We start from the raw sequence: 18,130 nt of genomic DNA on the forward strand, positions 1-18,130 counted from the left end.
GCAACTTGGAGAGAAAAGATCAACTGTCGGTGCAGTTATCAGGAAATGGAAGAAGCACCACACCACCGCCAACCTCCCTCGGTCTGGGCCTCCACACAAGATCTTGCCTCGTGGGTGTCCCTGATCATGCGAACGGTGAGGAATCATCCCAAAACCACAAGGGGGGAACTGATGAATCAACTGAAGGCAGCTGGGACCACAGTTACAAAAGAAACGGTTGGTAACACACTACGCCGTCATGGATTGAAATCCTGCAGCGCACGCAAGGTCCCCCTGCTCAAGAAGAAACATGTACAGGCCCGCATGAAGTTCGCCATTCACCACCTGGACGACTCAGAAGAGGCCTGGAAGAAGGTGATGTGGTCAGATGAGACCAAAATAGAACTTTTTGGCCTCAACTCAACTCGTCGTGTTTGGAGGGCAAAGAACACCGAGTACAACCCAAAGAACACCATCCCCACCGTCAAGCATGGTGGTGGCAACATCATGCTTTGGGGGTGCTTTTCAGCCAAGGGGACGGGACAACTCCATCGTATTGAGGGGAGGATGGACGGGGCCATGTATCGTGGAATTCTGGACCGACATCTCCTTCCCTCAGTGAGAGAGCTGAAGATGGGTCGAGGATGGGTGTTTCAGCACGACGACGACCCTAAGCACACCGCCAAAGCAACAAAAAGTGGCTGAAGAAGAAGCACATCAAGGTTCTGGAGTGGCCTAGCCAGTCTCCAGACCTGAATCGATTGAAAATCTTTGGAGGGAGCTTAAAATTCGAGTTGCCAGGCGACAACCTCGGAACCTGAATGATTTGGAGGCTGTCTGCAGGGAGGAGTGGGCCAACATCCCTGCCGAAATGTGCACAAACCTTGTCACCAACTATAAAAACCGTTTGACATCTGTGCTGGCCAATAATGGCTTTTCTACAAAATATTAACATGCTGTTTGTCCAGGGGGTCAAATACTTGTTTTTCCTCATCAGATGGTTATCAATTTTAATAAATTCATATGATGTGATTTTCTGGAATTTTCTTTGGGATTCTGTCTTTCACTGTTAGAATGTACATATGATTAAAATTGTAGATTTTTGCATTCTTTGTAAGTGGGCAAACCTGCAAAATCAGCAAGGGGTCAAATACTTATTTCCCCCACTGTATATATCTATGTTTTAAAACCAAAGAGCTATGTGGTCCCAGATTAGACTGCAGGAGATATGAGGTGTTTTTTCCTGCTGTGTCACTCCACTCATGAACTTACTAATGAACATATTATCCAGCAGTAGATTAATTCAGATATATTTAAAATGGTAGTTCTTCCTTGGACATTCATTCTGGACATGTTTCTAGCCAACTAGTCTATTTAATGTAAAGCTATCATTTTGTTATTTTCTTTCAGGGGATGGTAAGGTTCTCCTAGACTGACAAGACAATCACTATTTTACCAGATGATATAATAAAGAAACAGATTGGACCCGACAAAGCTCATCCCAGTGCTCCCATAATGAACCTGCTACTGGAGCAGTAGCCAAAGATGACTCTGCATCCTGCCGCCAGCGGTCTGTTTTCAGCTCGGCGTGGTCACGACTGAGCTGCAGTTTTACATTCCACACACGTGGAGTAAACACACACCTGGTTTTGTTGTATCAAATTCGATATATATATATATATATACATAGAAGGAAAAAAAGATGTTCATACTTACATGTACTCACTGAAATACCGTTCAGCCAGAGAACAGGCAAACACGCTAAAGATGCTCGTGATTGGCTAGCTGGCGCCAGTGTTTCACTGTGATTGGTCCAACCGTGTGTCAATAATGAGGGCTTTAAACCTCCATGCGCACGTTCGGTAGAGATGGCACAACATTGCCCGTTTATTGTATATAGCTTTATTAATGGTTTATAAATCAAGTACGTTATGAATCAGAAGCTATTAACAATGCACTCTTGAACTTTGATACTACATCATATTTGACGCTGTACAAACATCGATATGCAACTCTACCATATTTATCATCCATACTGGCAACCAGTTTTTAGCATTGTAGAAATTGTATATATTTGGATTGCACCTTATTTGCACTTACTGATACCTTATCTCTCAGGTTAAATCTTGTCTTATTTTAGAGGCCTGAAAGGTTAAGGTTTTCAGTTTTTTTTTCACAACAAATCAGCAAAGATTAGAAAAAAAGTCAGAAAAGAAATATTAAAATGTTTATTTTATTTTATTTCAAATCCTATAAATCCTCTTTGGCCTGTTATTTGGGCACCACTGGTATAAATAACACACGTCATAAGAAGCGGTTAAAGTGATGGTTCAAACAACGACAGGGCTGGTAATTTCAATAGTGCATCATTTATTTCTCAAATATGCCATGTATGCATATGATTGTGTATGGATGACAGAGTGAGGAAAAACTAAACAAAACAATAGATCAATACAATCTAAACAATTTTAAATAAATGCTAGACGAAACAAGAGGGTCAAGTGTGACCATCAGAGCTAACCTACACCTTTGAGTGTCTGCAGGCCTCACAAAGTGCTTTCAATTCAGAGTAAATTCGAGAGCAGCTGGGGAAAGACATGATGTAGAATATATATTTTCACTGTACAATATGTGCATTGCACTGTGAGCGTTCAAATGTGCATGTTCATGCAATGTTAGTGCTTTGAAACACAAAGGAACATACTAACATCTGCTGCATATATGTAAGTGTTCTAACATTAGCACACAACATTCATTAACGGCTGCCTCTGTAGTGTCTGAAGCACACATTGGCTACAAGCTAAAGAGGAGTTAAGTGTTTTATTTTCATTCTTCACATTTCACGAGGACAGACTAGATGGATCAGTTTGCATAGGTTTATGATGGATACAGTGTTCTGTCTTTTTTTGCTGCTGCGGTGTCCGAAAACCACTTTCGTTGATGGAAAAATGTCTCTGGACATAAACTGGAACCTCTGGAAATAGTCAGTTACTTGTCCATGTGTGAAGACAAACGGCTATAATCAGGAGTCAGTACGTAGCAGCTCCCTCTTTAAACAAGAGGTTTTCGAATGGTGCCTCGGCAGGCGGAGGGAGAGACGTGAGCCGCAAATTTGCCTCAAAATTCCTACTCCTTCCCGGAGTCATAACTCGGTCAAAAAATATAGGCTATAAACACAAATTTTAGATTTGGTGCAACTTGCACTTCCCAGAGATATCATTATCTCGCAAACAAATGTCCAAAAATCCGCTTAGAAATCATAAAAATTAAAGATGCTCCTTTTAATGCAAGAACTTTCCTGAGAATCATGTTTTCAACTTTTCTTCTGTAACAAAGTCATCCAGTGATAGTTGTCTGTACATTTTATGGGTACATCGCAAACAGGAACTGCTAATAGCTAAGTTGGCAATTTTTTTTAATGGTGCCAATTTGCAAAAATAAACAAATACAAGCAACAACGAAAAACACAGCTACCTAACTAACTGACTCTGGCAATATTAGATTTCCTGTTTACAGTTACTTTGTCTTACGTAAGACAAACAATAATAGGAGTTACAAAATCCATTAATATGAACTTTTCATTAATATTGTGTTGACTGTATGGCTCAGAATATCCCATCAACATGTTCCTTATAGTGTCAGAATTTAAACCAAAACACGCTGTATCCTTTCGCTTTAACGTTTTATGTGAAGTCATTGACAGTATTATACTTAGTGCTGAAAACGTTTTTATGGCTTTAACTTGTGTAAATAATCGTCTTGGTGGACATGCATGCACCAATTATTATACACATTATCTATGTTACAGCGAACAATATAATGTACCAACAATGTGTTTACTGTGAAGGTAAACATGGTTATAAGCAGCTTTCATTTCTACTGTAAGTCTCTATTCACAGAAAATGAATCACACGTGACATTTTAGGGATGTTTACAGCTAACGAAAATACACATCTAATATTCAAATTATATTTGTTATATATAAAAAGTAGCAGATGTGTTTAAATAACCCCTGATATTTAAATGCAACTGGACAAGAAGTGTGTGGTACGTCTATAGGTAAGATTAGGGTTGGGTACCTGAACTAAAACTGAGAATATATCCTCTACAAGTCAGAGCTTTCGGTCCTGCAGCAGCAGGATGATCACCACACACACACACGTTTAAAAAACCTCGACAGGTGAGTAACATATATGGGGACTATTACTGTCATGATTAGGGCATATAAAGACGGAAGATGTTTATGTCAACATTTACAAATAAGTAAACTCTAAAATTCTCCTCAATATTACATTTCTCCTGTGGACCAAGTGCACAGTCAGTATTAATCTGATAAACTGTTTGATAACATTCTGATATCAGCTTTTTATGGATTCAAGCAAAGACACAGTACCAGTGAGCATCTGGACGTCACAAAGACACAAAATCTTAGATGCTGAGAAATAAAGTGAATCCTATCAGAGAGGAGGAGATCTTCCATTGAGCACCTCCTCCAATGTCAATAAATGTTGGGACAGTCAGTGTAATTCCTGTCAAAGTATCCACCTGTGTACAGCCAGTCCTCAGCTCCTGTGTGAGGGTTTGTTCCCAGCTGAAACCACCTGGAGAGACACAGCACAAGCAGGATTTATTGATTTTTAGTCAGTATCTTTTGGATATTAATGCGCGTCCGTTACATTCAAGCCATTGCATTCAAACCATTGCCTAATGACTATCAGTCCCACAAAACTCTCTGTTTCTCTCATTATGGCTATATTTAGAAACAGTTTCTGCAACTTTCGCGTGCAGAAACTCGTGAGAAGATAATTACCTCTTTTGAACAGTCCATCATGTTTATTTAATCCTCCTTGGCTACTAGCAACTGCGTGTATGAGGTGCGCGATCACGGAAGGCTGGTGTTATGTGGACGTTCCGACAGTTTTGTTGTCATTACTTTGAACTCCTCATGGGGGAGACAAACTACGCATTATAGCTTTAATTACACGGTTACAGGAAATATTACATAACATCAGAATCAGATTTATTGCCAAGCAAGTGGACAAGGTGAGCTTTAATGATCAGTGGAGCTTTTGCTGCTCTTAGCAGGTAAACAGGCTTTGGAGCGTTAAGAGACAAGGCTGCTAAGTAGAGTATTTTTGTTCCAGGTAAACTGATGATGTGAGTGTGAGTGTAGATGAAGTGTAGTCTTTCTAGTTATGTATTTAACATAGCAGAAATCCAGGAATTAGGAGACACACATGGTGTACGTAACTTTGTTGGCTTCATTGATGTGCTAAAGGGATTTTTATTTTGTCAATTCAGACAAAAGTGACTTGACAGGATATTCACATAAGTCTTTAATAAATGTGCTCATCTATTACTTAATTTAACGTTTTTTAACACAGTGAAGTATGCCGTTGGTTTTATTATTATGTACAAGCGCCCCCAAGCTCGAATAACAAGCGGTTTAGCGGGCATTCAGACAGAAATCAGCACGTTGGTTTTAAAGATTTCAGTGACACAAATAAATAAGATCCAGTTTGAGGAACAGATTCATGCGTACAAAGGCTTTTCAGATGACATAACACTGAACGGTTTATAATACTGATAAGACAGGATTATCACGGTGGCAACTATTTTATCCTTTGTGACAACTACTGTGATGTAAACAATAGAAATACAGCGTTCACAACTTCATGTTACAAAGAAATCTACCAGGAACGTATGTTGTATCCAGCTTTTTGTTGGCAACAACAAAGATACAGGAATGACACACAGATAGGAAGGTGGTTGTGGATACAGGTTAACAACATATAGAATATTGAAATAGAGAGATCCGCCTCTAAAGAGTGGTATATGTGTTTACAATAGTGTGTTGTGTGTGTATGATCCTATTTGTATTAATGTATGAATGTAAATGTACATAAATGTTAATTGTTGTGAGCTGCAGCCTTTAAATTATACAGAAATATTACTCGGTCACACATTAGGACTGCCGTTGTGACTTTTATGTTAAAAAAAAAAAAAAAAAGTGTTATTCCAATAGGAGGCCGGCATGTTAATTTGGCATCAGATTTATGTAATAAACTCCAGTGTTGGGCAAGTTACTTCCAAAATGTAATACATTATAGATTACTAGTTACTGTCATTTGAGAGTAATTAGTTATATTACAATATTACTGTCTCTGAATTGTAATGCGTTACACTACTTTTGCATTACTTTTGAGTTACTTTCACCAAAATAAAAGCAGAAGTTTGACTTGGCAGCTAGATTGTGAATTTCACCACTGGATCAATAAAGTCTCATCTTTATCCACTTTAATACATCACAGATTATTCATAATATTTTGTATAATTAATATGAATATGCAAAGTAACTAAAGCTATAAAAAAATAGATAAGTAAAACGTACAATAGGCAAGTAGGAGAAAATGAAAATACTCAATTAAAAGTACCATACAGTTGTATTGAAGTACGGCATTGTTGTAAAATGTTTGTTTAAAGCACTTGAATAAGAAATTCATGTTGTTTAGTTTAAAACAGTCTAAAGGAAATTGTCAATTATAGTGTGATTAAAACTCACTAGTTACATTATTTACAGTACTTGATATACAGCTGATATGTGAAAAGGTACACAACCTTATTTGTTCAACAGTAATTTAGTTTTACTGCGAACCGTCACAGGAAGTGCTTTTATTTTGAAGTAGCCTACACGGAAGTTGTCTGTTGTGTACCTTGTGTACTCTTGCTAGCTTACTGAGATGTAACCATAGACAGTATATAACTGATGTAACTGTTATGCATGTTGTTGATGCAACAAATACGGTCTATGGATGCAACCTATGGATGCAACATGTCCGTCAAACTAAGTTGCTCACTTTCTTGTTTGTAAAACTGCAACTGTAATAATTATTACCGTTCATGATGGAAACATATTGAACAGTAAATGGTCACAGTAAAAGACAAGCGTTTTTGGTCGCCAAGCCATTCCACTACAGAGTTATTCTCTACGGCTGATAAACTGCAATGATTTACGTGTAAGCAAGCCTAAACATTAATTCCCGACATGTTTAAATCTGTCAGCGGCTCGGGCACACTGCTGTCCGAGCTGACGTACTGTCACCTGTTGGGACACAGATGTTATGAAATAGGCTAATACTCACGGCTTTTTTTCCCTGTGAACAAATGCTTCGCGGTGTTGGGAAATTCTTAAAAAATGTTGCGTTAAAATGCGTTGTAACTCGCGTTACTGAGATTGTAACGGGTAATAATATAACCGAAATTTAATTAGTAATGCGTTATATTACTAACCTGACTCCGCCAGATGGATTGCTTCGCATTTGCTCGAGTGGAAAACTGGAGCTCGCGAGATCAGGACGGTCTCACGAGGCTATTATATTACTGCGTTACAGCAAAAAGGAATACATTACTGTAATTGCGTTACCTTTGTAACGCGTTACTCCCAACACTGATAAACTCACCTGGTTGACCAATCCTCCTCATGCATGGAGCGTTCCCTGCATGAGGCCCTTTGTTTCTCCTCTAACCGCTCCTTCTCTGTACTCGATAAGTCTATAAAAAGACACAAGAATGAAGGAGCCATTACAGAATCAGGAGGGTCCTGCTAATGCAGCCATGTGTGGAAGGAACAGTTTGGGCTTCACTCTACATGTTTATGTGAGGTTGGTGTTACCCATGTCTCCAATCTCCATGGCTCTGATGTCGGGCCTCAGTCGGCAGTCTGTTGGTGCCAGTAGTCTCTCCATGCCGGGCTCCAGTTCATTTAGTGTCATGGCAAAGCTGGTGAAGTTATACATCTACACAGAAGGAAACACAGCGAATAAACATCTTTCTTTTTTTATTTATTTATTTTAAATAATGGGCCTTCTATTAATGTATATGTGACCGCAAATGAAAGTAAATTAATACCCACTCTTGATTAAAGGGTTGGTTCACTCAAATTATGAAAAAACTATTTCTCATTTACAGATAGTTTTACATTTATTTGTCCAGGTTTGAGAGATCGGTCTCTGCCTCCACCCCAACAGAATGAAGGTGAATTTTGTTTGTATTGTTTGCACAAGATGAAAAAGATTAATAAATGACAAGTCTTTCCAGAATCTGTGTCGTTATTATTTCCGTTATTCCGACAACGTGAGCTTTAATGATCAGTAGAGCTTTTGCTGCTCTCGGCAGGGAAACAGGCTTTGGAGCATTAAGAGACAAGGCTGCTAAGTAGACTATTTTTATTCCAGGTAAACTGATGATGTGAGAAGTGTAGTCTTCCTAATTATGTATTTAATTCTTTGTCACGGGAACAATTTTTTCATAAGGAAAATTCCCTTCAGTGAAAACTGTAGCCATGCGTAATCAAAAAGTAGTAAAGAAGTAGACTGCAAGCTAGCAAACATGGAAACATGTTATGAGCAAGGAACCGTACTTAGCAAGTTTGTCAGGCCTCAATGATAAACACGAGTTTTTGGTGACAAACAAACATTAACCTTGTTTACAAGAGAAGTCCACAGGACAGCTTTAACTGTTTAGCATATTGTCTGTGCCTTGGACACCAAATGCGGAAAGTATGTCTGAGCCTTAGTGTGTGTATGTGTGATATTTACCTGTGCTGAGTGAGCAGGCCGCGGCGTTATCCTCCACAGTAAGGCACTTCCTGGTATCACAGTCACAGTCTCTTGAACTTCTGGCATTTCATCTGTATCCTCAGCTTCACAACTATGTCCCTACACACAACACACACAGACACGCACGCACACAATTATCAGATGTGGACTAACGAGCTGAAGCTTACAGAACTTACAGTTCATGTGCAAACAGGTGATTCACAGAACTACAGTTGCCACTTATTCAACACGTCTCTCAAGCAACAATGCATGTCATTGCAAGACATTATGGATTAGTGCTGGCAATAATCTAATCCACTATACTTTGAACATAACTCGAACTAGACAACAGCAGTAGCACACTACAGATATCAAATACACTTTTACCTTACCTTCTACTAATGCCACTGCATGTTATTGTGAAAGGAAAAGATACCATTTGAGAAAAAGAATTTAGAGTGATGAGTCACAGATTACATCACATTGTAAGACAGATAAAACATGTCAAAGACAAACGTGACAACAAACTAAGCAGCATTTCATCTCAGTGGAAGATGTCAGATGTTAGTCAAAGCAGAATGCAAACTTTACCAATTGTAAATCTCAGCATCACTCACCTGTTTCAGCTTTTTTTGAGTCTCCCCCCGCCTTCTTTTCTGACTTCTTGTATGTTTCGTAAACCTTGGGGTCCACGCTGTACATGCACTCTGTCCACTTTCCATAGATCACTCGCCGCTTCTTTTTACTAGTGTAACAGCAAAGAAAATCTAATTCAGTTCAGAGAGAATTAATCACAACCACTGACTATTTACAGTGTTGTTGTGATTGTGCTCTTACCTTTTGTCTTGAATATGACCTTCGACTTTGTGCAGCTCTTTCCCAAACATGCCACATGGTTTGAAGTTCAACACACACTTATCGCCAGTGCTGATAAATTAAAGATAAATAATAATAATAATAAATAATCAATCATCCAACCAGTTTTTAATCTTGCAGGTAAGGATTTGTCACTATACCTATGGTTGACTATCTCCACTGTTCCATATTGCTCAATCCAGAGTTTTCCCAGGATGATGTTATGCACACAACACATTGGGTTTGTCCATGTGTACGCTTCTTTATATCTATAAGAAATTCCCAGAGAAAATTGGTGAGAAGACCACAACAAAACAGATCGAATAACAAATAAATGACACAAATACTCACTTCAGTAGCTCCAGTGTCATAGTGCCTTTTGGCTCGGCCTCCACACTTTTGCCCCAGAACTTGAGTTTTGGGTAAATGGAGCCGTGAAACTCAAACTCTTGTTTCAGAGACTGGGCATGGAAGGCACTGACAGGGGGGTGGTGGCTCACCTGCTCCGAGATCAATCTGTATCCCTCGTCCTCTCTTTAAACCAATAGAAAACATTTAGTTCATGTATGTTTATGTACATAATGTGCGTGTACATTTATGTGTGTTGTCATCAACACAAAAATCCTTTCTATGCACTTAAGCTTTTATAAGTCAACGGGCTTGTCCAATACCTTATGAGTTCATAGGTCTCGCCCAGTAAAGGATTAAATGGCTTTCCAGTCCTTTCCCATTGAGATGCTACAGACGAAACAGCAAACGCAGCAACAACCTGTCACAGAGACATGAAGAGAATCAGAGTAGAGCTGCAACTAATAAATCGGTTGATCGACTGAAATTTATGTACATTTTTTTTTAAGCTTAAACACCAAACATTTCCTTGTTCTAGCTTCCCAACTGCAATAATTTGCAGAATTTCTTTTTCTTATGTGAAAGAAAAATCTAATATCTGGGTTTTGGACTGTTGGTCGGACAAAACACAGTATTTGAAGATGTATCATTGGTTTATAGAAAACTTTATGGGTAATTTTCTGACATTTTAAGGACCAATTACTCGATAAAGAAAATTATTGTTAGCTGCAGCTTTAAGTCAGACTAAGATCAAGTACATCTGTAATCTGTCCAGGTGTGTTTGAACAATGCAGACAGAAGAAATGTATTTGAAAGAGAAATAAAATTAAGCTAAAAATGTATCTAATCTTCAGAGTTATCTCTACCTGCATGCGGTCTATTGAGTCAGACAAAGTGCAGGCTTTGTGGATGAGGTGAGTGTGCTCCATGTACTCCGACATTCTCTGGAGAAAGCTCAGTGGCTCGTTAAACACAACCGGCATTGCTATTTTGGACAGCTCCTGTAAAAGCACATAAAAAGACCAAATAAATAAGTAAATAAATAAATAAGCAGGCAAGCTTTATAGCAGATCAGATGCAAAGTGTGACACTGTTGTATAAAATACCTTACTCAAGCAACTCATGCATCATTATTTAAAAAGGTCCCATGGCATGAAAATGTCACTTTATGAGGTTTTTTAACATTAATGAGTTCCCCCAGCCTGCCTATGGTCCCCCAGTGGCTAGAAATGGTGATCGGTGTAAACTGAGCCCTGGGTATCCTGCTCCACCTTTGAGAAAATGAAAGCTCAGATGGGCCAATCTGTAATCTTTGAGGTCATAAGGAGCAAGGTTACCTCCCCTTTCTCTGCTTTGCCCGCCCAGAGAATTTGGCCCACCCATGAGAGAGAGACATCATGGCTTTCAGATACAGTATTAGGGGACCACTAAGGTCTATACAAAAGCATCCAAAGAGCACCATGTCATGGGACCTTTAACTTTCTGAAACAAATATGCTCAGCCTTTAAACTGTAGAACATGTGTTTCACATTCTGATGTTCATTTAAGCTATTTTGGTTCTTTCAGATGGCTGCAAAACAAATGCAAATTCCAAGCCAATAATAGCCAGCTGCGCAGAGAGAAGAGCAAAGAGTTCAGACATGACTAATCTTGTAGCGGCACAATGAAAGCTAAACCATGCATGTTTTTTAATGAAAAACAAAAACAAAAAAAACATGTCACGCTAGACCCAGAATCTGACAACAGCTTGTTTGAAGCAAACCTGATGTTCAGATTAAATTGGAAGGACTCACCATGCCGATGCATTTCTTCAATATATTCCAAACACTGTAATTGTTCCTGGAAATCATTTCAGCAGGCAGGATTTTCCTGGTACACATTTGGACAATTATGATTAAAAAGAGGTGAAATCAGAAAATTCAAACAAACAGTGTTATGCATCAAAAATGTGTGATGTTTTTCAAGTTGAAACAAAGTCTTGACTAGCTTATACCAACAGTAACTCCAAATGCTCTGTAGAGGAGATGCTCACTAGCTAACAGCATTAAAATGTGGTTAAACTGACCCTGTCCGCTTCCACGTGCGAGTACATGCCTAATGAACCCCTCAAGCCCCTCATCCAAGCACAGATAAGGTCGTGCGGTAACATGCATACAGACCAGAGACATACCACACTTCTGCATGATTGCTCACCTGCGCTCCCACACTCCATTCTCCTGTTTGGCTCCGCCGTCAGTCACCTGCTTACTGTCAAACACCAGGGCATCTTTAAAACTGACCTCACAGGAATCATCTGACTCAAGCCCTGATGGAGACAAGGGGAGGGTGAAGGAAGAAAGGAAAGATACCTTAGGCACAAGAAGCCAGCATATTTTACTATATTAGACATCTGTCAGCGTCTCTCACCTGTCTCAGCGTCGTAAAATTCTTCCTCGCTGTTCATACTGAGCAGAGAAAGTAACTGGGCGTTACTCAGAAGTCATGTTTCCACCATCGGCCTGTCCCTGCAGCCCAGCCTCGCTCCAAGCATCGCAGACAGCCAAACACACTACCTGCAACAGCACGGACTCCTTACACTAAGCAGGGACACACACAAACATTATCAAGTACATGCTATTAATAAAATAAAAAAGCAGGTTTCTAGCTCGCTGTCAGCAGCTCTGCTCCTCAAAGAGCTTCAGCTATTAGTTAGCTCTGACTAGCTAACCAGCCGTTAGCATCGCTGCTGCTAAGTTAAACCTTTAGCTAGAGGGTGGGCAGCAGAGAAAAGCTAACGTTATCAACGTAGACACTGACACGAAGATTTAAACACAATTCAATTCAATATACCTGTAAATTATGGTCAAATTAACGCTCAACTAATATAAACAATCGAAAAGTAAGCTGCTTCTCAAACAGGGCGGAAATGGGCGGCAAGGACACCGTGACTGGCAGGTCCGGTACCCAATCACAGCACAGTCAGGAGAGGTCTAGGTCTACAAATAGAACTCAAAGAGCGGATGTTTAGTTCAGCTGCTGTTTACAACCAAAACATCCATATTTACAACACAGATTCAATAATGTGACGTTAAACAGTCCACACGGGACTTTAATAAATAAAGGCTGAGTGGATTTTTTTTCTTCAAATGTATCGATGGCACATTTTATTTAAAATTAAAAAAGACATTAGTTGCAACTCAAATAACTTCCCAAAGGGTGCTTTATTAGTGATAGGCTACTTACAGGCTAACACCCCTACACTATTTTCTATGATGTATGTCTTGATGAACATCTTTTTTAAATTTTTTTATTTAACAAAATTCCTATGCAAACAATGTGGCTCAACATTCTTCACAATATTATAAAGGATCAGGTGCATACAAAAGGTGCAAACCAGCTTGATGAACATCTCGTTGAGCAATCACGAGTTCCTGTCTTTCTCGACACACCTTCTCTCGTGTCCAGTGAGCGGTCAGGATCTTAAGACAATAGTGACCAGAAGAGCGATGAGCATCTCAAGGAATCTTTGAATAAACCGGTTTGATGATGGTTGTTGCCTATATGAATTAAATTAAACATTTAAAATCTCCACTTGAGACAACAGAAAGACATTTAATAAATGTGATGACCTACACGCTCCATTGTTTGTTACTGTGGGTATACTAAATAGCTGGATGAATTAGCTGAAACTCCATTATAAGTCCACATGGTGGCAGATTTGTGCCTGTGGTCAATTTACCTCAAAATGTAGAGATTTAAATTTTAAATATACATGGCAAATATCTAAAACCTTATAAGAATCCCATTTGAAGTGGCAGTGCATGCAGATATTGAACATGTTGCCTCCAGGATCGGTTGACGTACAGAGAGCAAACGGTTTTTGACTGTTTCAATATTAGTCTAATAAATATGAGGTAAAGAAAATGTCATCTTAACGGCGTCAAGTCACCAAAAGTCACAGTAAGTGATGCTTTTTTTAAAATAAAATCTCAAATTGTCTAGCTCGCTCGCCTCGATGGGGAGATTGAAGGTAGAGGACAGGTAGAACGATTATTTGAAATTAAGAAATAAACAGGAAAAAGTCTCCTAATTCTACTTAATTGTTGCTATTTTAGCACAACTAATTGCAAGCCAAGAGATATTTTACAATGATTCGAATCGTTTTTTCTTCATCAAATTAGAGGGGTTTTTTTGTTGGAAAAGATGGAAAATATGGAAAACAAACAGTTTACTTTGATGACAAGAAAAAAGTAAGACATTGCAGAACATTGTCGTTAAATGTAAATGTAATGAGAGGGTTTTATTTTGGAACTGAGGACCGGAAGTCATTAACAAGCTGCGTTAAAAGTCAGTCACTGCTGGTCACTTTCTGCCCTGCTTCTCTAGCATTGGCAAAGTTTCAGTCTTCGGGATGGAGAACAACCAGTCGGATGTCTTCAGTGAGCTGTGAGCTGCGGACTTTAAGACCTTTCAACATATTGGTGGACACATCATGATCATCTTGAACTGAAAAAGCTTCTTCTATTTTTTTCCACTTAGAAGAAGAAGAAGAAGAAGAGAACGAGAGTCGTGATGAGCAGAGACGGAGACAAGTGCGCAAAGACTGCGCTCCGGAGCCAGAAACAACCCAGGTCGCAGCCGCAGGTTTCTGCCCAGAAGAAGAAGAAAGATCTGGCTTCTATAAATGCCCAAAGTGGCTCTCAGTCAGGTCAGTGCGACTCTGAGAAGGAGGTCAAATCGGCGGCACTGCAGGGGAAACGACCGGTAAAAGTGTCATCGAGCGCCACGGTGGAGTGCCCCGGCGCGCAGAGGAAACTGTCCGATGCCAGCAACACTTCAGAGGACCTGAGCAAAGACTCCGGCTGCCTGTCTGGTAAACTCTCCTCCTCAGACAGCAGCTCAGAAATATCCGACTGCCCCTCGGAGGGCAACAACAATAAGCACAACTTCGCGAGCAGCGACAATTATTTAAGCTGGATTGACGGGGAAGCTTTTTTGAGCCCGGACAGCGAGAGGAAAGGCGAAGGAAAACCGTGCGTAAAGGTGCCGAGGGATACCTGCGCTCTCCAGCCTGATGGTGCTGGACAGGGTCTCAGTTTGTTTAACTCTTCGGGGTCGTTTATGGATCTCATGATGGGAGAGACAACCGAAGATCTTGTCCGGGATGTGGAAGATTTGAGGTCAGAGAACGAGTATTTGAAAGTAAGTTTATTTTAGTTTTAATCAGATTTGTTTAATTTAGTTTGATATTTGAACTCTAGTTCCATTATATCCGGGTTGCTTGCATATGAACACATTTGTTTTTAAGTCTGTGTGTCGCTTCTTTGTTAGATAAAAGAGGCCTCCAGAGCCGATTTTCAGTAAATGCTCTTGTCAGTCTTCATTAGTGAGGGGAAGCTCTCATGTAAGAATCAAAAGTCACGAGTGGCACATATGACCAGTGGCACCATCCGTAGCATTTTCCATGTTATATTGAAATAAAACCGAAAAATGTAAGAAAAAGCATGTGAAAACTCATGAAAAACATGACAAACAAACATCAACAACACTATCCTCTTGCCCTTGGTATTCACTATATCAATTAAGCATTATATAAATGTTTTTACAGTAGGAAGAGTGAATGAGGTGTTTAAAAAGTGGAAATTAAACCAATCAGTAGGTCCAGTTGGAAGTTGGCACTCCAGCAATTTAGTTGTGCACTTCTATAAAGTTGTGGGACTAACAAGAAAATTTAAAATCGAAGCAGCAGAGGCTGAAATCCTTTTATTCGAAAATCACTGGATTCTACATTTCCCATAATGCAACTGGACAGCATCTTTCCCGATCCACACCTTCAGTTTGTAACACAGCCATCTACTCTATGTTAAAATCGTGTTAAAACCCTGATGATGTCACAGAGACATCATCAGGGTTTTAACAAGATTTTGAAACGGGGAGAGACAGGTCAACAATAAAATGAATACAAATTAAACCCAATCTTTCAAGTCCGGTTTAAAACAATTGGAAGCTGTAATCATAACCATAATTGGAAATGCACATTTTTATGTATTTGGTATATGACATCTGTCCCCTAATAAACGTAAATTGGAAAAGTTTCTTGGTTTCTTTTTTATCATGCCAGCTCATAAGGAAGTGAGAAAAATAAAAAAAAATATTGTACTTATTTTCCTTATACTCACAAACTAATGTTTATTACATATCAATTCATTACACAAAAGGATAGTTGAATATATAAAGAAAAAGCAAAATTTAAAGTAGTTGTATTTGGGTGTTGTTTGTCTCAGGATGAGGTGGAGGAGCTTCGCTGTGAGATGCTGGAAATGCGCGACATGTTCCAGGAGGAGGAGGTGTTCCAGCTGCAGGAGCTGCGGCTGCAGCTGGAGCAGGCCAACAAGACCTGTCGCATCCTGCAGTACCGCCTCCGCAAGGCCGAGCGGCGCAGCATCCGAGTGGCTCAGACGGGGCAGGTGGACGGGGAGCTGGTCCGGGGCTTGGAGCACGATATTATGGTCAGAAATCATTTCAGTTATTCCTCCTCCTTCGTCATTGTGCGGTCTTGTTAAAACTCTCCCAGCACCAACAAACTGTAAATTCTCCCAAATTGGCTTTTGACTGAATCACTGCTATTCCAGTTGGCAACATCAATCTGTTATTCCCACAAAGCTATTTCTTGTTTAAGGACTGTAATCAGTTGACAGCAGCCTGACTCACAACTGTTCACTGTGCTGGAAAATACTTCCTTCTGTTCATCAGAACCACAAAACTTTCATTAGTTGGAAATGTCTTTATCATGCATCCTGTTTATATTTTTGTCCCAACATGGTGTAATTATGTGGTGAGTTGTTCTCCATCAGTAGGAAACATAAAAGCACAGTAATCTTTATCAAAAGGTCAAAAACTCTGTTGTTAAATGAGCATCTGTGGTGGCAGCCAGACTGTGTTTCTTTGAGCCAGGGTGAGCGTGGTGGTGGTGTAGGATTCCCAACAGCCTCACCCTCTCACCCTCTGACACACTCCTATGGTGAATTCCTGTCACAAGCATTTCCTTGTGAAGTCTCTTTTACAACTCTGGAATAGAGATAAAAATCGGGGCCAGAAGATTTTCTTTACAGCACTTTGCCTGATTGGAGCCAGAGCTCCAGAGCCTCTGTTGGAAGTGACTATTAACATTTCTTGTTGGCAAGTCGATCAAAGGACTACAAAGAGGTGCAAAATGATTAAAAAGAGTTGCAAAACTACCTGAAAGAGCCACAAAATGACCACAGAGAGACACAACATGTTCACAAAGATGCAAAAAGACCACAAGAGACGCAAAAAGACTACCACAAGAGATGCAAAATGTCCACATTCGAGATGCAAAACTACCTCAAAGAGCTGCAAAATGATCACAAAGAGACACACATCCACAAATAGACATTAAAATTACCACAAAGAGATGCAAAAAGACCTGTGCTTGTTCTTATGTAGGAGGGGTGAGGAGCCTTTACATGTCCCTTCCCAGGGGCCCATAGTTTCATACTCAGACCATGATTGGAGATACACTAACCTGCTGTTGGCTTTGTTTACAGATTGCAAAGAGTGTGTCCCTCCGGCTGTACAACGAGCTGGAGGGGGTGCAGAAGAAGAATTCCCAGTTGGAGTGGGAAAATGAGGCACTGCGTGAGAAGACCCAGGAACTGGAAGTGGCCAAGCAGGTGTTACAGGCTGAGGTGGAGAAAGTCAGAGAGGTGCGACATTAAGGCACAACATTTTACATTAAAACCCCCTTCCAATCACAGGAGGGGATCTCAAATACATTTGTTTATTGGGTGAAGATATTCAGCCAAAATCTTGACAGAAACATAAACTGCTGCATAAACATAAACGCCCTTCACACGCCTCCATCTCTCTAGTCAGGAATCCTCCTCTCCATTTCTGCTGCTACACAGCTGCACCCATCCCAGCCAGTTGTCCCCCTGATGTCAGGTGACACATGACCCGGGTGCAGATCAATGATATGAGAGGAGGGCATGGCCAGCAGCTGCCTGGTGCCGGAGCAGGGTGAAGCAGCCTGGCATGCTGAAGCCTAAACTCCAGGCACAGCTGATATCCTCACAGAGAAAAGGGAGAGAGAGGTTACAAAAATAGATTTGCTTTGCTAAATCTGGATCAGCTTGTATTATGGCATTTAAATTGGTGTTTGTGCGCCGGCATACTGACCTAAAACTATCCCTGTACATGCTTTTATGAAAGGGTGGCTACCACACCCTGACAGTTGAATTGAACTTCCAGTCCACCTTTTATTCTTGCGGCCCCTCTTGCCTCCTGAGATAACAGTCGTGTACTTCAGTGACACGTGCTTGGTTTAATCCGGGATTCGGTGCTTTGGCATG

At 40.1% G+C, this 18,130-nt stretch overlaps 2 protein-coding genes across 3 annotated transcripts in view; both read right to left on the bottom strand.

Annotated features, from left to right (window-relative positions):
* LOC114559052 (proteasomal ubiquitin receptor ADRM1) overlaps window positions 1-1,774 on the bottom strand; it is a 32,687-nt gene extending 30,913 nt beyond the window's left edge. The window contains exon 1 of one of the 2 annotated variants that reach the window (XM_028583459.1): window positions 1,696-1,774. The gene's annotated coding sequence lies outside the window, so the exon portion shown is untranslated. The remainder of the gene's footprint in view (window positions 1-1,695) is intronic. The other variant, XM_028583458.1, reaches the window with a different exon arrangement.
* A 555-nt stretch (window positions 1,775-2,329) lies between these two features.
* Window positions 2,330-12,729, bottom strand: LOC114559240 (oxysterol-binding protein-related protein 2). The gene is made up of 14 exons (XM_028583795.1): window positions 12,609-12,729; window positions 12,186-12,331; window positions 11,973-12,084; window positions 11,573-11,648; window positions 10,646-10,780; window positions 10,103-10,200; window positions 9,783-9,965; window positions 9,593-9,700; window positions 9,414-9,503; window positions 9,190-9,321; window positions 8,577-8,688; window positions 7,652-7,775; window positions 7,440-7,530; window positions 2,330-4,580 (listed from the first exon to the last, which is right to left on the bottom strand). The coding sequence occupies exons 2-14, from the start codon at window positions 12,220-12,222 to the stop codon at window positions 4,478-4,480; spliced, it is 1,401 nt and encodes a 466-aa protein (XP_028439596.1). The 5' UTR covers window positions 12,223-12,331; window positions 12,609-12,729; the 3' UTR covers window positions 2,330-4,477.
* Window positions 12,730-18,130: the final 5,401 nt, after the last annotated feature.

Source organism: Perca flavescens, chromosome 7 (genome assembly GCF_004354835.1).
Source record: "Perca flavescens isolate YP-PL-M2 chromosome 7, PFLA_1.0, whole genome shotgun sequence".
Classification (NCBI taxonomy): domain Eukaryota; kingdom Metazoa; phylum Chordata; class Actinopteri; order Perciformes; family Percidae; genus Perca; species Perca flavescens.

Excerpts from the sequence above, each read along its gene's own strand:
- LOC114559240 (XM_028583795.1), bottom strand. The coding sequence starts at position 12,222 with ATGAACAGCGAGGAAGAATTTTACGACGCTGAGACAG. Across the intron at positions 10,201-10,645 it reads ACTCAATAGACCGCATGCAG|GTTGTTGCTGCGTTTGCTGT; the intron begins GTAGAGATAACT and ends TCTCTGTGACAG. Across the intron at positions 7,531-7,651 it reads CATGGAGATTGGAGACATGG|ACTTATCGAGTACAGAGAAG; the intron begins GTAACACCAACC and ends GTCTTTTTATAG.